This window comes from Cricetulus griseus, chromosome 4 (assembly GCF_003668045.3).
Source record: "Cricetulus griseus strain 17A/GY chromosome 4, alternate assembly CriGri-PICRH-1.0, whole genome shotgun sequence".
Lineage (NCBI taxonomy): Eukaryota > Metazoa > Chordata > Mammalia > Rodentia > Cricetidae > Cricetulus > Cricetulus griseus.
In genome coordinates, this window is record NC_048597.1 from 69,947,545 (window position 1) to 69,970,797 (window position 23,253).

The 23,253-nt window shown below is 42.1% G+C and overlaps 1 gene segment (V, D, J or C); it reads right to left on the bottom strand.

Annotated features, from left to right (window-relative positions):
- Window positions 1-5,740: 5,740 nt before the first annotated feature.
- Window positions 5,741-15,760, bottom strand: LOC100765616. The segment is given in 3 exon segments: window positions 5,741-5,856; window positions 15,299-15,592; window positions 15,715-15,760. Coding segments are annotated over 3 exon segments (456 nt in total).
- Between the last annotated feature and the right edge of the window lie 7,493 nt (window positions 15,761-23,253).

Genomic DNA, 23,253 nt, shown 5'->3' on the forward strand with positions numbered 1-23,253 from the left:
CCCTTTCCCCTCTCCAGGGGACAAAGTTAGTCTCTTTTAGGGTCCTCCTTGTTTACTAGTTTCTCTGTCAGTGTGAATTGTAGTCTGGCAATCCCTTGCTCTGTCTAAAATCCACATATGAGTGACTACATATCATGTTTGTCTTTTTGTAATTGGGTTACCTCGCTCAGAATGGTTTCTTCGATTCTACCCATTTTCCTGCCAATTTCAAAATTCCATTGTCTTTTTTCTGCTAAGTAGTATTCCTTTGTGTAAATGTACCACATTTTCTCTATCCATTCTTCGGTTGAGGGGCATCTAGGCTGCCTCCAGTTTCTGGCTATTAAAATAGTGCTGCTATGAACTTCGTTGAACAGATGTCTTTGTTGTATGAATGTGCTTCTTTTGAGTATATGCCTAGGAGTGGAATTGCTGGATCTTGTGGTAGACTCATTCCCATTTTCTTGAGGAGTCGCCATACTGATTTCCAAAGTGGCTGTACAAGTTGGCACTCCCACCAGCAGTGGAGAATTTCTACAATAAGATAATAGGCTGGAGCCTACCTGCCTCATTTCTCAATTTGGATCTGTCTCCATCTCCATGAAGTTGAGTGAGTTACTGATCACAGGAAATATCCCAACTTTAGTTTGGGATTGTGTGAGGCTGAAATGGAACAGTATCTGTATGGCATATGCTCAGTAACTTCAGCAAGTGTGACTTCTAATACCTCTCTCAGCTTTTGTGATTTATGGTAAATCAAGAGTTCTGAGAACTGGTGGCATCATAAATATCTTGGAATGTAAATGGAGCTGTGAGCAATCTGTGCTGGAGTCTCTAAACCAGGGCAAGATGGCAATGTGATCATATATGGAAGACTGAAGGAGGAAACAGGGAGATGGCAAGGGTCTGAGCCATGCCTCAGGCAGGGAAAACGCAGAACTTATCCTAGTCTTTTCCATGACAGATTAGACTGAAGTAGCTGCTCCTTGTTCAAAAACTAAATATAACTGACCATGAGGATAAGAGAGTGAGGATAGAGAATGTGAAAACCTGCACCAGGAGTTCAAAATACCTCTTTCAACCTCTAGCTCATTGAAGGTGGGAAAAACTGATACCAGGAATCCTCCACTCAGCTTAATTCTCAAACATTTGACTCACAAAAGTTCACAGAGATTTCTGTTTAGTTGAGCCTACAGATACTGAAATGTAATAATACCAAACAGTTGTTCAGGAGAAGTCTAGCTGGGGCCACACAGCAGATATAATGATAAAGTAGATAGTTCTAATGTCTGGCCTTCTTTGCCCATGGTGTTTACTACTACTCCCCAGGTATCCCTTATAAGGTTTCTGTAGGAGAAGCTGTAGCCACACCTACTTAGGGGCAGACTACAGGTGTACCTGACCATGCTTGTGAGGGCGTGGTCAGGGTGACAAAGAGTGACTGAGTTTTCTCTTGTGGTTTCACTTTGGTACTTGCTGGACAGACTGCTGCCATGCCGGCTGGCTAGGTCACTCTGTAAGTAAGGCTTTTCCCTATTAAATACCCTTATATTTCCACTTGGCTCCGTATTGGTAATTTCCCACTATATCTGGTGTCAGAAGCGGGATATTGGAAATCTACACCCCATTTGGGACAGGCTGTGGGTTCCACCAGGCCTGCGGCCTAGGCCCAGAAAGCGCCCTCTCTCCACAGGTACTCCCGGCTAGCAGCCGACCTGCTGCAGTGAGCTGCTCAGAACTATCCACCCAGCTCGGAGACAGTTTCTAGCTGCCTAGAGGTGAGTAGATCTCGGCTTTCAGCAGAGGCTTCCCCTGGCCGCTGCTGCGGTAAAGCCGCATCTATTTCAGTGGTTACAGCCGCAAGGCCAAATATTCTCTAAGATATGTGCAGCGCTTTTGTGACCTCTGTCCACTGCTGACTGACTGCTGCCATGCCGGCTGGCTAGGTTGCTAAATTGCACCACAGAAAAACTGGGAACCAAAGGGAAAACATCAGATACTGGAGAGAATTAGGCAGGTACTTAGTCATGTCACTCCCCAAGGTAGCCATGTCCTTCCATTCTGACTTTCTGAATGCTAGGTCACCCTCCTGAAAACAGTGGGAACACACATATTCCTAACCAGACTTTGAATAAAACATGAATTGTTCACTAATTTAATTTTGTACATGTCAGTTAAGGCTGTGAACAACTCACTTTGTTATTTCTTAGAGTCAATGCCTGATTTAAAAAGTCCACCCTTTTTGGGTTTTGCTTTGTTTTTTTTAATTTAGAAGACCAGTGGTTGTAATGCTGGTTATTTCTCTGTAATAATTTGTTATTAGATTTGAGGTAAGAGGGTGTTTCATCAGTTAAAAGTACTTGCTATTCCTGACAAGCAGTAGCTTTTATTACAAATACAATGCCAGAAAACACAAAAACTTCAGTAATTCCAGCTCTAGGGGATCAGATGCCATTTTCCAGACTCCTCAAATTCCCTTACAAATATGAGACCATACAAGCACAAGTATACACTGTGGATACAGAGATTGACTCCAATCTGCTGTCCATATATTAGGTCTAAAGAAACAGTGAAAGTGTAGCTTGTGAAATATTCAATTTGAATTCTAAGGGAATCCCTTATCTAACAGTTGAAAACTTATAAATTATGAATAACCTAGAAATAGAGAAGAAGATATAAAATAGTATATGACGACACTGAATTACTGAACTTGAAAATGTTCAGTTTCTGAATATTGCATACTATGTAGGTACAGTCCAAGAATTCAGAAGTCTCTTTTGTTGGCAGAAATATTTTCCTGAACAATTATTTTTAGGATAAAAGAGAAAGAATAAAACTGATTTATGAGTTCACTTCTCATGTGGCCAATTGTTCAAGGAGCAGGAAGGAGACAACAGGGTGGCTCTTGGGTAACACTGTTTAACGGCATGAGCCCGTGTGCACATGTGTGGAAGGAAGTAATGACTTCTGAATGACTTGGTCTTGCCAAAACCACTGTCCTCTCAAGATCAGGTCATCACTGCTCCTAATGGGCATGAGTGTGTCCTTCAGAAGTATTCAGGGATGAAACTGTTTCTTCCAGAGAAGTAATTAAAGCAGGGATAAAGAAACATGGGTAGGCAAGGAAAGTAAAAGCAGTTCTCCGAGATTGTCAGTACATCCTCCTAGAAAACTCTTCAAGGGGAAACATCTTCAAAGCACAGGAATGGGTTTCAAACCAGAACAAATAGGGGAAATAGAATACTCAAGGGCCCTGTAAAGTACCCAAGCCAGAATCTGTTAAGCAGACCTTCAAGTCTTCTCCAACCCTCAATGTATAATATTGCCACACTCTCTTTCTCTAAAACATGGTAAGTTTGGGGCAGTCATTCAATTCTGGGTATGTCCTTGGCAATTTCCTAAAATTCAATCATCATCCTATTTACATGCCTTTGTGTATCTCATCTAGGATTGGAAATGAACACTTCTCAAGGTAGTATACATTTCTAAAAGCTCAGAGAAAGACTTGGAAACAGCCATGGCCCAAGTGGCACTATAAGGCCCCTTCATCACTAAATTACACTCATCCACAAGTGCATGGTGGGAAACTCAGTCATCTCGCACCACCACTAAAACTATGAAGAGTGAGGACTTGGGGTCCTAATGAGCATGGTGAAATGAGATTTCAACCTTGGGAACCAGGGGAAAGGATTGCAGTGACATCCTTCAGCCAAAAGATATGGTAAACAGGAATCACAAGGAAATCATAAGCTTCTGGGGAGAGTGGTAGAGGAAAACTCCCCACTCAATGCACCTGGAAGAGATCCATAGTGCAGCTAATTGATCCTCTGATAGCTTCTTCTCCCTACACAAGTCTCTTGATACTTGAGATAAGAATTTCTAAATAGAGATAAGAATTTCTCCTCCCTGACTGGGAGGAGAAAATAGTATTTCAATAGGCCAGGTTCAGCGCTATTGGTGGTGCTCAGCATTAGAAGGAAACACACTATAATCTGTGTCCCATCCAGACCACTACAGCAGTCAGGGGAAGAAACAACAATCAGGTAAGAAATAAAAAGGACCCTTTGCTCCAGCATCATATTTTTCCAGGTTCCAGTAACCCGTTAGAGGCAAAGCTGAATCAGCTTGGTTGCATAGGAGCATAGAGATGAGGGCTTGGGTGGCCAGGGATATCTGCTCTTTCTATATAGCATATAGAGACAATAAAGAAAGCACAATCTTAGGGAATGCTGGAAATAGAAAAGGGGGGTAAATGACAAGGAACTACAAACATAGCCATACCAAAAGAATACAAGAGATGGAAGAGAGTATCTCAGAAGTTGAAGACACAATAGCAGAAATAGAATCATCAACCAAAGAAAATTGTTAAGGGCCATGGGCCCTAAACTATGGGGTTTAAAGCCCATCTTTGTAAGTCCTTTTTATGACCTTTAAGTTTTCGGCTTAAAGCCAGCTCTGTGAGCATTATATGACCTGTAATTAGATGGTTTGGACAACGGAACTGCTAACTGCTTCTGTTCCGAGAAAGGGCCTGGTGCTTTCGCTGTTCCGGGGAAGACCCCAAGATGTTCCGGCTGATAACAAGAATGCTCCAGCCCCAGCATACACCAGATGTTCCTTCCTGTTATTCCCCCGCTTACCCAATTTTCTTGGTGCAGGGCTATATAAGCCCACACTGAGCCCCAATAAATCGAGACCTTGACATTGCATAGAGGGACTCTGGTCCTTTTTCTTTTGCGCGCTTGGTCTCCTTCCCTTCTCTCGCCCATGACTCTTTCAGGCAGCCCCCCTTCGGAACCCTGAATGACTAGACTCGCGGGACAGGTCAGAAAATCTTAAGTCCAACAAATCCCTAAGAGAAAATATCAAGGAAATATGGGATACCATGAAAACACCAAACCTAAGAATAATAGGTATAGAAGAAGTTGAAAAAATCCAACTCAAAGGCACAGAAAACATATTCAAAGAAATCATAGAAGAAAACTTCCCCAACCTAAAGAAAGACATGCCAATAAAAAATACAAGAAGCCTACAGAACACCAAATAGACTGAACCAAAATAAAAGGTCTCCTTGCCACATAATAATCATAACACCAAACATGCAGAACAAAGAGAAAATATTAAGAGCAGCAAAGGAAAAAGGTCAAGTAACTTATAAAGGCAGACCTAACAGAATTACACCTGACTTTTCCATGGAAACTCTGAAAGGCAGAAGGTCCTGGATAGTTATTCTACCTACACTAAGAGACCATGGATGCCAGCCCAGACTACTATACCCAGTAAATCTTTCAATTAATATAGATGGAGAAAACAAGATATTCCATGACAAAACCAGATTCAAGCAATACATATCGACCAATCCAGCTCTACAGAAAGTTTTGGAAGGAAAACTGCAAACCAAGGAAGTTAACTAAATCCAGAAAAATATAGGCAATAGATAAGACTATATTTGCTAATATGTCACACTGTCAGAATGGCTGCCGTCAACAAATACGACAAGGAATGTTGGAGAGGATATGGAGAGAAAATAAGAGGATGTGGAGAGGAAAGGATCCTAATTCACTGTCAGTAATAAAAACTAATACAGAGGCCGGGCATTGGTGGTGCACGCCTTTAATCCCAGCACTTGGGAGGCAGAGGCAGGCAGATCTCTGTGAGTTCGAGGCCAGCCTGGTCTCCAGAGCAAGTGCCAGGATAGGCTCCAAAGCTACACAGAGAAACCCTGTCTTGAAAAAAAAACTAATACAGATTTTTGAGGTAGTCAATTTGTAGATTTCAAAAAGAGAAAAATTAAAAAGAATGACAATATGATCCAGATCATTCTCTCTTGCGCAAATACGCAGAGAATTCCATACACTACCATAGAGATATTTGCATCTAATGTTTACTGTTACTTTATTCACTACATCAAAAATTTTTGAATAAACATAGTGGTTTATCAATAGATTCATGGATAGTAAAAATTTGGAATACACAGTTACACAAATATTCACACATACATGCTCATACTATCATCTCTAAATTGAAAAGAAGTTGAAAATCTTTCAGGAAATGAGTGAACATAGAATATACAATATTAGGGAAAGTAACACACCCTCATACCTTTCTGATATGTGGAATATAGCTAATTATGATATATGCATTTAAGCAAACATACACATGGGTAGGATATAACATGAAGAAAAGAGTGAGAAAGTGTGGAGAGCTGCGATGCACCACACCTTAAAGATGGCGCCAGTTTCTGCCTTCCACCATCCCGAGGGTGAGCGCTCTCTGGAATAAACAACTCCTTATTTGGCTTGGTCTAAAATTCAAACTTGCATCAGCAAATGCGAGCCTATCCACCTTAGCCACGTGGTGTTCTGGGGTTGGCTGGCAAGAGTGCTTTTAAGTTGTGGGCGGGCTTTCCCCAGGGTCAGAAGATTGTTCAAGGTTTAAGTAAACTGCTTAAGGAAGAATCTCAGCTTTGCGTCTTCCTTGCTGGTCTAGGCGGTCACGACAAGTGGTGGCCTGTACGGCGAATTCCTCCTCTAAAGAGACTCAGAACCTTCTGCAGCCAGGGCAGTGCAGTGGTAAGTCCCAGGTAAGAGGGATAAAATTAAGGGCCCGTGAAGAGGTCAGAAAATCTACAGACTGAGACTAGAGTGGTGATAAAGTTTTCCTTTCTCTGTAGGTAAAGAGAAAGGGGGAAAAAGAATCTACGAACTGCAACTAGAGCGGTGATAAAGTTTTCCTTTCTCTGTAGGTAAAGAGAAAGGGGGGAAAGAATCTATGGACCGCGACTAGAGCAGTGATAAAGTTTTCCTTTTTCCATAGATAAAGAGAAAAGGGGGGAAATTTTTGTGCTGTGCTAAATATGGGCACATCGATCTCGCACCCAATTTTTGTGGCCCTAAATGAGTTGCTTCACTCGAAGGGCTTAAAACTAAAACGAAGCACCCTAGATAATTTTTTAGAGCAGGTGGACATAATAGCACCCTGGTTTGCAAACACTGGACAGCTTACAGTCCCTTCATGTGAAAAATTGGGAAGGGACCTAGATTTTGCTTGGGAACAGGGGACCCTTTCTATCTGGAGATTAGTGAGAGGCTGCCTGGAGGACAAGAGATGCAGTGAGGGACAGGCCGCTCTTGACTCCCTTCAGGAGGAGCGATCCGAGAAAGCTAACAGTGAGAAAATCTACCCGAGTCTTAAGGAATTGGAGGAGACAGAGTCCTCCAGTTCCGAGGGGGACACAGAGGAACTCCAAGCACTAATAGAGCAGCCAGAGAGAACCAAAGTAAAAAGGATAAAAGGGAAACTGGAGAAGCCCGAGTTCAAAAGGTCCCTCACACTTGAAAATGAAAGGGAAACCCCAGCCGAAACCCCATCCGCGCTGCCGCCTTACAATATGACGGAAGGAGATGGTGGAGGCAGTGGCAAAGGAGCCTCACACTGCCCTCAGGTCTGACGGGAAGTTCGTTCAGAGTTGCACCTCGCTTGCCCGGTATTCTTAGACTCACAGGGGCAGAGGTATCACAAGCCTTTACACTTTAAAACTATCAAGGCCCTAGCAGAGTCGGTGAGGACTTATGGCATTACTGCATTCTTCACTGTGGCTCTGGTTGAGTCCCTTGCCAGGCTTTGTATGACGCCCACCGACTGGACCAACTTAGTCTGTGCCTGTCTCAGCCCAGGACAGTACTTGGAATGGAAGGCATTCCTTAGTGAGTTTGCAGACGAGCAAGCGGCTGCAAACCGGATTGCCGGAGGTCCAGCGGCAGCCTGGGACAAAGATATGCTGCTCGGCCAAGGGCGTTTTGTTAATCAACAAACAGAATACCCGATTCAGTTGTATGATCAGATTAATCAGATTGCCATTAGAGCCTGGAAATCTATACCTAATAAGGGTGAGGTCTCGGGCAACCTTACAAAAATAATACAAGGACCCATGGAGCCTTTCGCTGATTTTGTTGCTCGCATGGTTGAGGCTGCTGGGAGGGTGTTTGGGAATCCTGACGATGCCATGCCACTGATAAAGCAGCTGGTATATGAACAGTGTACCAAAGAGAGTAAAACTGCCATCACCCCTTATAAAAATAAAGGGATAGAGACATGGATAAAGGTCTGCAGGGAACTTGGCGGACCACTGACTAACGCTGGTCTTGCAGCTGCTGTAGTTCAGCTGACCCGGAACAAAAGGGGAAGTCCTGGTGCTTGCTTTAGATGTGGCAAGACAGGACATATGAAGAAACAATGCCCAGAAAGGGAAAATGGAAGAAACTGTCAGTATTCCCAAGACCTATGCCGGTGATGTATAATGCAGGGGTTTTCCCATGCCTTTTTACCACCAATCGAAGTTTAAAAGATTGTCTCAGTTTCTATTACAGAATTGGTCATCCGAGTTTGAAGACACCATGAGAGAACTCAGGATGGCTATCGTGCATGTGACTTCCACCCGAATAGACCTATCCCTTGCGAGCGGTCTGACTTCCTGGTTGAACTCCGCCATGGAACATTTGAAAGAGTGGGCGGGCATGGGAGCGTTAGCAGGCTTCTTGATTAAGGTCTCCCTGGTCTGCCTGTGGTGTATATGCAGGATTAAGGTTACGCAAAAGCGCGATGCAGCTATGATTATTCAAGCCTTTACCGCCATAGAGGCAGGGCAGTCCCCCCAGGCCTGGTTGCCCACTATTAAGAACTAAAATGCTCTCTTAAGCGGGGTGCGAGGCTAAGCACTGCACGAGGGTTTGCTTGTATGTGGCTAGGCTGCCCTCGGAAGACAAGCCCGATTGCATGAAGGTTGTACCCAAGATCCTTCCCCTGGGAAAATAGGTACGGGATGGGTTGGGTCACCGCAGGTGTAGAGTTTGTGGGTGTCACCAATACATTATCCCATGTTTGCACACTGGGGATCGGGCCTCTATCTTCACCCGCTCTGTTTTTTAATAAAGAAGGGGGAACTGTGGAGAGCTGCGATGCACCACGCCTTAAAGATGGCGCCGGTTTCTGCCTTTCACCATCCCGAGGGTGAACGCTCTCTGGAATAAACAACTCCTTATTTGGCTTGGTCTAAGATTCAAACTTGCATCAGCAAATGCGAGCCTATCCACCTTAGCCACGTGGCGTTCTGGGGTTGGTTGGCAAGAGTGCTTTTAAGCTGTGGGCGGGCTTTCCCCGGGGTCAGAAGATTGTTCAAGGTTCCTAAGTAAACTGCTTAAGGAAGAGTCTCAGCTTTGCGTCTTCCTTGCTGGTCGAGGCGGTCGAGACAAGAAAGGGTAAATGAAAGGGGATGTGGTGAAGGAACCAGCTTCCCTTTTGGTAGCCATAACAGCCGAACACGTGCTTGCCATAAACCTGCCTTGGTCACTTAGAGGTCAGATGCCTGTCTCGTGACAAGGAGCCAATCAGAAGTTAGCTGGTGGCGCTATGCTTTACCTCTGGGTATGCTTTAGAACAAGTGCAAGCACACAGCAATGACGTAGAGAGCATAGCAACCACCCTGGGAGGGCCTGTGGGCCATAACAACCAGTTGACCAATCAACACAGGGCAAGCCGTCCAAGCCTGGAGGCACACCAATCGTGAGCCTGTGCATACCCCTAGACACTCCCCTTACGCTGCCCTATAAGATCTTTTGGGAGCCCCTAGGAACCGTCTTTTCTGGCCATCGCCATGGCGGGTGGGTGAAAGACCCGAGCTAACATGGGGTTAGCCCGTTAAATTACAATAAAGCATCGTGCAGTTTGCAGCAAGCTCTCGAATCCGCCTGGTGATTGGGGTGACCGAGAACGTGGCCTGGGACCCCTGATACTTGAGTTTTCGGGGGTTTAACAGTGGGAGGAAGGAATGCAAGAAGTGCACATGTGGTATGCAACAGGTCATAAAGGTAAATGTTTTTCTTGTTCTAAGTCTGTCATTGATTTTTTGGTTGGGATGGTATATAATTGCATAATGTATATTTGATATTAAAAGTGTTAAACATATTGTGAAGCTCCATAGCTTTTGTTCAAAATGTGTACTCTAACTGTGTAGAAGTCCATTAGGTTTGTATTCTATCTAATAAAGAAAGCAAGCTGCTGCTGCCCTATGTACCTGCTCAGACAAATATAGCATTTGTCTGAAAGGATAGCTGTTACCCAGGCTTTCCTTCTGTTATTGAGGATGATGCCACTGGGGGAAAAACGGTGCTTTCGTGTGACCTAGCTTCTTCTATAGATATTTGTATGGTTTGCTAACAATGGGAGGGAATGGTTCATGAACCAGGGGTAGTTCTTATTACTCCCTCTGGTCTTCCTGTATCTCGGAACTAGAGGGAATGTCTGCATCTGCCCTAAGCCACTTCCATACCATAGCTGTGCCTCTCCATTCCTCTCTATATGAACAGCAAACTATCTTCTACACTGGCTGAGGAAGGGGCCCCACCTCTGACAGGTTTTCTAGGGCATAGAATGCTTCCTAATAATGGCTCAAAATAATTTCCCTCTTCAAGCCAAAAGAGCTCTTCAAACCATCTCTTAACATACCTCCACCACATATTTGTGTTTATCAGAGTCAGCAATGCAATGTCTCTGTAATATTATATTTCAAAAATTAATTATACTTCTGCCTGAAGGCAAGGTACATATTTCCTTAAGTTCCTTGTCTTTAACCTTGGTTCCTGGACTCTGCAACTGGGCTCATTCCAGAGTCCTAGGTAAGTACTCCACCCACTCAATTTTTAGTTTTAAAGACTTTCCTCCACACTGTTCTCTTCCTTTCACTGTTCCTATCTTCTCCTTTCTTCTCTACAGATCTACTATCACTTTGACTGAAACTGCATACCTTTCACAGTTGCCCATCTCAGGAGACAGATCCATTCCAAACTTCCTGGTTTATTTTCCCAGTACCTCCATAGTGCAGGAGTATCATATCCCTTCCAGTTCCTTGTATCACAAACAATTTGTGAGCAGTCTTCATGTTAAAAGATACATTTCAATATGTTTACAAACTTTGCTTTACAGAATTGACCACATAATATTTATTTTTACCAAAGTAGGGTTTGTCTGTCCATGCATGATGCCCTGGGAACATTCAATGAAATTCCTGAGCAGATACTGGAGCCATCTCAGCTGTGTCCATTTGCTCTATTAGCACAAGCAGTTCTCTCCAAGTCTGCCTGACCCACATCCACGCTGATCCTAAACTGATCTGTTTCCTTATTCTTCACAGTCACCATTGCAGCAGAAGACATTACATTATCACCTCAATTTCCTTTTAGTGATTTTCTCACTCTTTCCATGAGTAGCTCATTATCCATTTCAGAAAAAAAAACAGAAAGATGCCAGAAAGGAGAAAATAGAGTATAATGTGTTAATAATCCAAAAAAATAGAAAATAAATTGAACATGAAAATTTCGAAGAAGAGATATTGTGAGTGAGTAATCAATCTATTCTGTCGTGGCCTGGCTTGTCTCAGCTTTAACCCATGACAGCCATGAGATTCTACCTGAGTGAGGGTGTGTGGACCTGGAAACTTTGTGGAACAAAACACACATGGTATGCAGAGGGACTGCAGGGGTCTTTTTCCCACCCCTGCATTGGCCGAGGGTCTAGGATTACTAGCAACACCTGCCCCCAGGTCTCTTCCCTGAGCACATGGAGCTAGCTCAGGCGGGTGAACCATCTGTCCTGATCCGGATGTTCTAAAAAAAAAATTGGCCTTAAAGTTATTAAGAACTGTCAAAGGGACTTTGATAAAAATTTTTTTGTTGACTGAGAAATGAGAAAAAAATGTAGGAGACTCAAATAATAACGAGGGAAAGGAAAAAAGAAAATTTGTCTAAGAATGTCTAGAAAAGTCAGAGAAATGAACTAAAAGGTTATAGAAAGTTAAAGCAAGTCGTAGCAGAGAAAAGATTGTTACAGAAAGGTATAGAGGGTTAAAGCAAGCCGTAGAAGGTCAGAGGAAATTTGTTAAAGGTCAGAGAAAAGGTTGTTGCAAGTCAGAGAAAAATGTAAACTGTAAACTGTTATGGTTTCTCATGTCTACAAATAGTAAATTTTAAAAATGGTAATATAAGTTAAAATTTTAACCATATTAAGCTAATTCTGTTTTAAAAAGTCCTGTTTATTTCTCAAGTAATTTACGTATACTTGTTTTAAAATGTTCTGTTTCCTGGTAGCGAGCCACATGGCAAACTGGTCACATGGCTGACTGGCAGCCATTTTGCTGAAGTTAAAAAAAGGATACTTAAACCGCCATCTTGACTAAAGGTGACCACATGGAAATTAGAGGTACCATCTTAGAAACAAGTTTTTCAGTTAAGATTTAAAATGTTAACGCTTCTATATATTACAGAAAGACTTTAAGGGAATTTAAATTTCTTTTTAACACCAGTTTTTTTAATGTTTTTATTAATGTTTGTACTTAAAGAGCTTCAATTTAGAATTATTTTTAAGCAAAGCCTGACAACGTAAAGTTCTTGTTTTATAAAAGATGCTAATCTACTATAAGATGTTACAGTTTGTGTTTTCAAAAATTAAGTTTAAGATGTTGGTAGCACACCTTTAAGCTCAGGGTGTTGATGGCACACGCCTTTAAGTTTAGGGCGTTGGTGGCATATGCCTTTAATCCCAGCATTCGGGAGTAAGAGGCAAATGGATCTTTATGAGTTCAAGGCCTGCCTGGTCCGGCAGATCAAATTCCAGAACAAGCTCCAAAGTCACAGAAAAACCCTGCCTCAAAAAGAAGTTAAGCTACTGTTTAAGAAATGTAAAGTAGCTCTATGCAGTTATAAGTTCAGCTGTGCTAAGTTCCAAACATTTTACTAAGTTAAAACCAGTTACAGTCAGACTAAAACTTAATTACACAAATAAGACTTTACCTAGCCACTGGTGTGCTTCTTGTATGCTTAAGGTAAGTGACTAAAACAGACAAACAGACCTCTAATGCTTCAGAGATCTTCAGAATATGGCATTTAAATTGTTATCTTTAAAGTTTATAATGTCAGACAGACTGCCAGATCCTGACAGTGACCCAAATTCTCCAAAGAAGATTATGAGGCACCCCAGTTCCTGCACCTGGACCAGTGAGCGAGATGCTCAGATGTGATACCTGCCGCCTGCCAGGACCTAGCCGAGACTGTGGACAAAGCTGCTGGACACTGGAAAATTGATTGCATCCCCTTTGCCTAGACAAGACAAGGTCAGTCTTTTCCATGTCCCTCTTCCACAGAGAGAAAAAAACTCACAGTATAAGCCTGGCGAAGATTGCTGTTCTTTGAGACAGCTGACTCCAGCGGTAATGGAGAAACTTGGGTATGGCTAACTGTATGTAGACTGGCTTCTAACTGGCTTCTGTCACTTTTTAGTAGATTCGGATAAAATATACCCTTCTCAGATCTCTGAAATATTACTGGTTGTCAGCTTGACAGCATTAGACAGTCAGATCCACTATAGACTAGTCAGTATGTTAGCTGTTAAAGTAGTGACTACCTATTTGTTCAGGCACAAGCTCAAGGTTTTTAAGTTTATTTTGGTTGTCATCTAAGTACAAACTTAAAAGGCTTTTCATCAGGCCAAAGGCACCTCTGTCCAATCCATACCTGGCTCTCTGGACAGAAGAAAAATGTACATGCTTATAGCCCAAATCTGTAGTTTTTGTTAGGACTCAAAGTTATAAATATGTTCCTGCTGTTTGAACAGATATCCAGATATCTGCTTTTTCTGCACTGTGGGCTTCAGTAAATAAGTTTTAACCTCTGTTCCTAGTTTAAACGTGTCTTAAACAGGTTTCTGCTTCTGGCAGACATCTAAGTATCAGTTGCTGACTACAGGCTGTTCTAAGTAGACTGCAAGCCCTGGACTTGCTGTGGATGTGAATCAGTCCAGCTGATATGGACACCCCCTGTCTCTGCAACAGTGTCTGCTAACCAGAAGCCCCTGATGAATTCCCCATTGCCTAAATTCCTTTTTGCTTTTGACTAGCATTTCAACCTTCTGGGGTCCCTACTTCAACCCAAAGTCAGCAGGAAGCAGTTTGGAAAAGAATTTCGGTGCCCATTTTCCCTGGTAAAAATGCTAAGTCAAAAGGAACTCCCTTGCATGGGGATGCCAATATCACTCCTTGATGGGGATACTAGAGAGACAGCAATTCCATGATTGGAATTTCCAAAAAAGAAAATGGGGGAATGAAGGAACCAGCTTCCCTTTCGGCAGCCATAACGGTTGAACATGTGCTTCTATGACCTTGTTCTAGACACTAGAAAGTCAGATGCCTGTCTTGTGACAAGGAACCAATCAGAAGTTAGCTGGTGGTGCTATGATTTACGACCCTGGGTGTGCTTTACGGACAAGCACACAGCAATGATGTAGAGAGCATAGCAACCACCCTGGGAGGGCCTATGGGCCATAACAACCAGTTGACCAATCAACACAGGGCAAGCCCTCCAAGCCTGGAGGCACACCAATTGTGAGCCTGTGCGTACCCCTAGACACTCCCCTTACGCTGCCCTATAAGATCTTTTGGGAGCCCCTAGGAGCCGTCTTTTCTAGCTGTCCGCCATGGCTGGTGGGTGAAAGACCAGAGCTAATATGGGGTTAGCTCGTTAAATTACAATAAAGCCTCGTGCAGTTTGCAGCAAGCTCTCGAATCAGCCTGGTGATTGGGGTGACTGCAAATGTGGCCTGGGTCCCCGGATACTTGAGTTTTCAGGGGTCTAACACTATAAGGTTGGATAACACAGGTTTTCTCCTTATTACAATATGACCTTTTCATCAGAATAGTCACTTGAATTCATTACTATTTGTTTTTTAGTAATTGGGGACAGAAATTCTGGGAGAGAAAACCTCATCCTTATGTTATAGTTTAGTGGGAGTCAAAGACAGGACTCCATAATAGTTTAAAACAACGTTGGGAAGCAGTGGTTCACCCATGTGTGACCCTTCCCATATAACAGATACACTTGGCAATATAGAGAATTATTGATGTCACAATAAAGGGAAACATGAACATATGCAAGTGAATCATGGTTAGAAATGATGATAACATATCACACATGTAAAGAAGTCTGTGACACAAAATGTCAGTATTATTGAACTCCAAAATTCCTTTTTGCAACCATATCTACTTCATGGTTTGAACCTAAATTAGTAAAGAGGCCAGCCATCCATATGTGGGAGGAGAAGGTGGAATCTTGCAGTAAAGCTGGAGAAAAACATTGAGCAAAGTACTCCAATAGCAGAACTTTTAAATGAAACAAAACTAGCAATAGTCCTTTAAAAAATCACTTCACAGCTGGTTGTCTGGGGAGTTTTTGTCTTACTTCCCCATGATTCTCATCACTGTGACTAAAGCCACTACCATAAGATTGACAGAAGTAGGTAGCCTCATCTTCAATCTGCAGATCAGTGATAGTCAGGGAAGCTGAGTTGGAGGAGCTGTCAACGGAGCCAGAGAACCTATCAGGAACTCCAGATGGTCTTTTATTGTTATTATAGATCACAGTTTTCGGTGAGCTTCCGAAGTGCTGCTGGTACCAGTGCACAGAGTTACTTCCAATGTTGCCACTGCTGCGCTTGCAGGAGATGGTGACTGTTCTCCCTAGAGACTCTGACACAGACTTTGGCTGAGTTAGCTCATACTGGGCACATGATCCTTTAAAAAAAGATAATAAAAATTAGTGAGCACAAGCAAATCTTATTCACTAGGAAGAATATGGTCCAAACATCTCAAGCAACACTTACTTTTTTAGAGTAACTGCCCTTAAATCCACTTACCTGTTAAGTGATGAAGGAAGATAAGCAAAAATGCAGCCCAAGTCATGGTGAAGGCGCCAAGATTTGCTCCCTGAGTCCAATAGACTTAATGTAGATGGGCACCCTTCTTATCTGTCCCTGGGATTCTAAGTTCAGGCTGGCTACATGCAAATACCCCTCTTCCTGGGGAGATACAGGCCCCTCCTTTTACTTCAGACTGGGTTGACTTAGAAGTAGAAAGACTGCATGTGGGGAAGCTATGGGCTCCACTAATTGGCATGCAATAAAACAGGAAGTTGAAGGGAAAACATCAGAAACTAGGGAGAAATAGGAGGCACTTAGTCATATCACTCCCCGGGTGATATGTCCTTCCACCTGCTGAGTGATTATTAGGTCCTTCCACCTGCTGAGTGATTATTAGGTCACCCTCCTGCCAATGGTGGGAACTCACATAGCCCTAACCAGAATCTAACTGAAACATGAATTGTTCAATAATATAATTTTGTATATGTCAGTTGAGGCTGTGGACACCCATTTTACTATTTCATAGAGAATCAATGCCTGGTTTACAAGGCACACTCTGTTGTTTTCTCTCTTTGGTTTTTACTATAGAAGACCAGTGTTTGTAACTGTGGTCATTTTTATGTAAGTATTTATTGTTAGATTACAGGTAAGAGTGCATTGCAATAGCTGAAATTGCTTGATATTCCTGATAAAAAAGTGGTTTTCATTCCCAGCACCCATTCCAGAAAACAAAAAAGTTCTGTACTTCCTGCTCTAGGGGATCAGATGCCCTTTTCTGGGCTCTGTAGATTCCCATACACACGTGTGACCACACAAGCACCTGTCGATACAGAGATTGACTTCCATCTGCTGTCCACATATCTAAAGAAACACTGAAAATGTAGCTCCTAAAATCACAAACTTGAACTCTAAGGGAATCCCTTATCTAACAGTTGAAAATTTGTAGTGTTTAAAGAACCTAGAAATAGAGAAGAAGATACAAAATTGTATATGCTGACACTAGGGTGTTGAACTTGAAAATGTTTAGTTTCTGAATCTTGACTATATACTAAAATAGGTACAGTCCATGAAATCATTAGATTCTTCTGTTGGTAGAAATATTTTCCTAAACAATGACTTTTGGGATAAAAGAGGAAGAATAAAATGGAGTTAAGATTTCACTATTCATGTGGCCAATGGAACCAAGGAGCAGGAAAGAGATCACAGGGTAACTCTTGGGTAACGCTCCTCAGCACCTGTGCAAGTGTGTGGAAGGAAGTAGTGATTTCTGAATGACTTGGTCTTGCCAACAGCACTGTCCTCTCAAGATCAGCTCATCACTGCCCCCTAATGGGCATGAGCATGTACTGCAGAAGAACTCAGGGATGAAACTATTTCTTCCAGGGAAGGAATTGAAGCAGGGTTAGAGGAACATGGGTAGGCAAGGAAAGTCAAACCAGGCTTCCTGAGACTGTCACTTCTTCTTTCCTAGAAAATTCTCCAAGAGGAAACATCTGTAAAGCACAAGGATGGGTATCGATTCAGAACCAATGAGGGAAATAAGATCCTCTAGGGCCCTGTAAAGTACTCAAGCCAAAAATCTATTTAGCAGACCTTCAGTCTTCTCCAGTCGTGAATGTATAAAGCTCTCACTGTCCCCTTCTCTACAACATGGTCTGCTTTTTGCCGTTATTCAGTTATATTCCATGCTCTAGGATGACGTTGGCAATTCCAAGAATATCTACCATCATCCCTGTTACATGACTCTATATATCTCACCCAGGATTGGAAATGAACCCTTCCTCAAGGCAGTTACATGACCAAAAGCTCAGAGAAAGATTTGGAAACAGCCATGACACATGTGGCACCAAAAGGTCCCTTCATCACTAAATCACACGTATCTACAACTGCGTGATGTGAAACTCAGTCATTTCTCATCTGCACTAAAAGCATGGAAAGTAGGTGCTTAGCCTCTAAATAAGCATTTTGAAAGGTGACTGAAATTATGGGATCCTTAGCAAAGGTTTGTGGTGCCAATCTTCAGCCAATAGACATGCTAAACCGGACCCATGAGGAACTCATAAGCTGTGGGGAGAGACGTAGAGGGAAACTCCTCACTCAATGCACCTGGAAGAGAGTCATAGTGAAGCTCACTGCCCCTAAGAAAATTAGAAGGAAACACAGTAGGGCCTGTGTCCTTTCCCTACCACTTCAACAGTCAGTGTAAGAAATAAAAATGTTCCATTTCTCTTTTTTTCAGATTTTTTTTATTTGAATTAGAGACAAGATTGTATTACATGATAATCCAAGTTCCCTTCTCTCTCCTGTCCTCCCCTACCACCTGCCCACAACTAAAACCCAAGTTCTGGTAACAGCTAGAGGAAAAGATTGATCAGCTTGCTTGGGTAGGAGCATGGAGATAAGGGCCGTGCTGTGTAGTAATGCCTGCTGTTTCTATCCAGCATCTCCAAACCTAATCACTCTCTTCTTTCACCTTTGGTGTCTGCTTCCCTTTCTATCTCATTAAGCACTGTTTTTGCCTTTTAATATATCATGGGAAACATTGAATCCTGGGAATCTTTTGAAAAGTGGATTTTACACAGGCAAGGTAAAAATAGTAATTCTGAAAAATCATGGGGTACTAAATAGTCACCTCTCAATGTAGTAATAATAATAATGAGAGAATGCCCCACTTCTTCCTAGTGAGAAAGAGGATACAGTTACTCATGTCCATCTTGGTAAAATGTGCAGAGGTGCTCTGTGCAGAAAGACCAAGAAGATCTAGATATTTTCCAATGTGTCTTCTTTTGTCTACAGATGTACTAGTCAGATAACTGTGGATATCTCTGATTCATGGGGCTTACTAAAGGATTACAGGATACTTTTTTACCCTGCTTAAGCTAAATAAGTCTCCACTGCTCTGAGCAGATTATAACATGGGTTAACAAAAAAAAATGGACCACTTTTTTCTAAGTGAGACTTCAAGCGCTGTTGCAGATTTCTCTGTGTTCCAAGCAATCCTACAAAGTATTTAACACAAAGGAAGTGCTTTCAGGGCAGTTAAACAGGGGCACATTAGATGCAGCAGAAACCACTCACTACTGTAGGGCCAGGCAAAATAGAAGAATCTAAGCTCTGAGGCTGTGAAGTCAGAATGAATCTATGAGACAAGCAATGCATTGTGTGGATGGTGGAGCCAGAGGAACAGAGATGCTCAAGCACTATGGAGCCCAGAAAAGCATGACTGAAACCCAAACATTGAATGATAAGCTATTATTGATTATATTTATGCTCTTGTTCTTCCCCCTTGGATTAGAAAGTATGCGATTCTAAGACCCTCTCTGGAGTTTCTGTAAGGTACTATTTCTGAATTGGAAAGTGGATGGTTCCCAGAATCGGGTGTATTAATCATGGCTTCTGGACTTCCCATAATATAACATTAGCAATTTGTACTATTATTAGTACACATGAGGCCTACCTGCCTCATATCTAAATCTGGATCTGTCTTCATTTCTATGAACTTGAGTGAGTTACTGATCACAGGAAATAAGTAAACCTTAGTTTGGGATTATGTATGGCTGGAATGGAACAGTATCTACATTGCATATGTTCAGTAACTTCAGCTAGTGTGACTTCTAATACCCCTCTCAGCTTGTGTGGTTTATGGTAAATCAAGAGTTTGAAAACTGGTGGCATCATAAATATCTTGGAAATCAAATGGAGCTGTCCAATCTGTGCCTGAGTCTCTAAACAAGAACAAGATGGCAATATGATCATATATGGAAGACTAAAGGAGGATACAGAGAGATGGCAAGGGTCTGAGCCATGAAAAATCCAGGACTTACTCTACTCTTTTCCATGACAGACTAGACTGAACTAGTTCTCTTTGCTGAAAAACTACATATACCCATCCATGAGGATTAGGGAGTGAGGATAGGAAAAGGGCAAACCTGTCCCAAGTGTTCAAATTCCCATTTTTGATTTCAATCTCATTGCAGGTGGGAAAAACTGACTCGAAGAATCCTCCACTCAGCTGACTTATCCAACAATTGACTCAGAAAAGTTCTCAGACCTTTCTGCTTAGGTGAACCTAAAGATACCAAAATGTATTAGAGAATACCAAACAGTTGTTCAGGAGAACTCTAGACAGGGTCTCAGATTAGATATTGATAAAGTAGATCATTCTAATGGCTTGACTGTCTTGCACATGGGTGTTTCTTTCCACTCACCAAATATCCTTATAAAGTTTCAAGTCTGCCAATCCATTTTGTCAATATACAACCCTATAGATTAGAATCTACTTGACAAATCTGTACTTATTATAAGGGGGTAAGTGCTTTTGTTCTAGTCAGTCTTCACTGGCCACAATTGCAGGTCACTAGTTCAGTGGAAGCCACTATGTTCATTTTTAAAGAGGAGAGAATACTTTTTGTGTATCTACTGTTTACATTCATTCACATTTAAACACACTGTGGTGGTAGAACTCTGTATTCATGGTATACAACTGCCTTGGGTGCTCTGTAAGCTATACCTGTGAACTTCCAAAGCCTCAGAGTTTAACAGTACACACACAGATAATATTAATTTATACATTTGAGTTCAAAATTATTTTATTCAAGTACAGTTGTATAGAATGATCTTCCAAGGAAATTAACTGTCATGAGTGCTGTAACAACTTGCAAAAGATCATAACAGTTTGGCTTGTTGATCCTTGTTATCTTGTCCATTAAGGACCTGAGCAAGTTACAGAAGGTATGCAAATACTGAACAAACCAATGGAATTTTTGGTCTACTTCTTAGCAATTATAGTAACTTGCCTAAACAATCTCATTTGAAAGTATTTGTATTTTCACTTTTCTCCCTCTTTATCTAACTATTAAACAGTGGTTAAAATAACAGTCTGATATGAATGACCTTCTTGTTGTTCTATAACCATACTTGATGGCTATACTAATATAACAGGGGCGGGCAGGGGGCCAGGGGGAGGGCGATTGGAATGGAGAATGACCGGCCAAAGTCAAGTAAGTCCCAGGACACCAAGGAAAATCTCCCAACATGTTTTGTAATATTTGTCTTTTTCAGGGATGCCATCAAAACCCCACTTGGGCTTTAACCAGGTTATAATCTACAAAGAGGAGGGTCAATACTACAGAAAACTGTCTTGTGTTACAACCAAGGAAAAGCAGAGTCAAGCAAGGCCTTTGAGTTATCTACATAAAAATCAAAAAGTTGGTTTGAAAGTAGAAAAGCCAGAAGATCCCTAGGTTCCTCTCAAGCCCAAGTGACACTTAAGGAACAAATCCTTAAGTGGCAGAGAGTAAAAGAAAAATAAATAAATGTGAGTAATATTGGCCACATGTATGATACTAAACACACAGCAGGAAAGAACAGCCAAGAAGTCAGATAATAGGCAAGTTGCTTTAATAGTTCTAAGGGTCACACACATAGGACTTAAAATCACATGAATTTCTATTTATGCAACTAGTTTTCATTATTATTTTCTTCTTGGTAACGAAATGCAGCTCAGCTCATCTTGACAATAGAATTCAACACTGCCGTTTCTATGAGCAGCTAAAAGTAAGGCAAGCCCAGTATTGAGTTAACCTGAAACTCAAAGGATGGTTAAATATCCTCTCTCCCCCTCTCTAGAAGCCATCTATAAGGCACAAGTCATTGTGAATCTAGCTGGTCCAACATTTATCAAGGTGCCTGAAAACAATCCCTAGATCATCATCTTTGACCTATTGCTGTAATTTGAGATATTCCTGGGGCTGGATTGTCTACTCTGGGCTATGCTGTCATTGTTAGTATTGAGTCATCTGTATTAGCCTGTGCTTAGTGTCCTGAAGGAATACATCCTTAGCTACAGACTCTAAGAGCACCCCCTGGGTACATTTGCTATGTTCCCTATTTAAAGGTGGGCCTTTCCCACATCCCCCCCTCTCTCTCTCTGCCTCTCTTCTTCTCTTCATCTCTTTATAAGTCTTCCTTTCTCCCCATCTCTGTGCCTCTCTCTGCCTCTCATTCTTTCTCTCCCTCTCCCTGTCCTCTCTATTTTTTCTCTTCTGCCACTCTGGTCCCCAGGCACCAGTCTCTGCCCCCACTGTCCCCCTGACTTTGAACCCTTCTCTCCCCATTCTGTTTTCCCTTCCATTAATGCTCTTACTAATGCCCTGTTGCATATCATGATGGCTTCTCATCACAGAATTCTTAATGACATTTGCTCTCTGACAGGGAGGGCTCCCCTGGCACCACCTATTGCCATCTGACACATGCCGGGATCCTGGAAGCTGATCTACATATGGCAACCTCATTTCTCCAACTAACAGATTAGGGGGTCCCTCATTATAACATCAGCATGTTTGTTGAGCCCTCACTAGTCTACCTCTGTCCAGTTATTGTGAGTGAGGATTGGTCTCTTGTGCATGGTATCTTGACTTTCAGCCTCGTTACACCCTTATAACAGGCAACCATGACACTTTCAGGGTCAGAGACCTTGGCCCCTGCTCTGTATTTCATAAATCAATGATCTGCCTATACCTTCTCAAATTCTACCATCTCTGAATTCCAGAGATGCTAGGAATTACAGGCCTTTGGGTCTCGCTTATTTGCCTCACTCATGGGAACTTTGGGATCATTTATGCCTCCAACTTTTGCATTCAGTGCCCAAGTCAAGAGCTTCTGAACTCATCTGAATTTGTAGTCACATCTAGAAAAATACCACTTAGTTATTGCTTTCTGGTCTGCTCTTCCACCTGGAGAGAAATCTAATTTCTCATCAATTGTTACTTTAATCTTCCAGGAAATACCAGCGGCTGGATCTCTGTCATGGCTACCTGCCCCTAACCATTCCCTGGATGTGATGCTTCATTTCTTGAGCATGGTCCACTCACCTTCTGGTTTTTCGTGAAGACTTGTTACCAGGCAACTCTGTCTCTCTGGGGCTCACAACACTTGGTCCTTGCTCTGTGTTTGAGGAATCACTTAGCAGCTTGTGCTTTCTTGACATCAAGCCTGTCAGTATTACTGGGATGCAAGGAATTGCAGGCTTTTGGGTCTTACTTCTCTGCCTCATTTATGGGTACTATGGCATCCACATCTTGCTCCCATTGGAATGTCGTGGGAGACACACTAACAATCCCCTTTCAATTAAATATTGCCTAAGTATCCTTTGGAGCAGAAAGTCTTGAAACAGAAAGAATTCTCTACTTTCTTTTATCATTGCTTCAAAAACTGCATTATACTAGATTTGGAATAACTATGGAAGTGGATACTATACTTCTGGACCATGCTCCTTGTTCTCCTGTATTTAATAACCACACCCTGCTTCATGAATTTCATTTTGATATATCTCCATTTATTAATTCAAAAATTTCTGATCAAATAGCTAATCAGCTGCTGTTACAGGATTACCAACTCTTAGCCACAGAGATGGTGGTTCAAGACTACCAAATATGTTAAGGTCCTGAGAACCAACAGCACCCCAGAAATATACATGGCTCCCAGGATTCAGATAAGAGACTCACAGAACAGATTTTATTGTAACTCTTTACTATT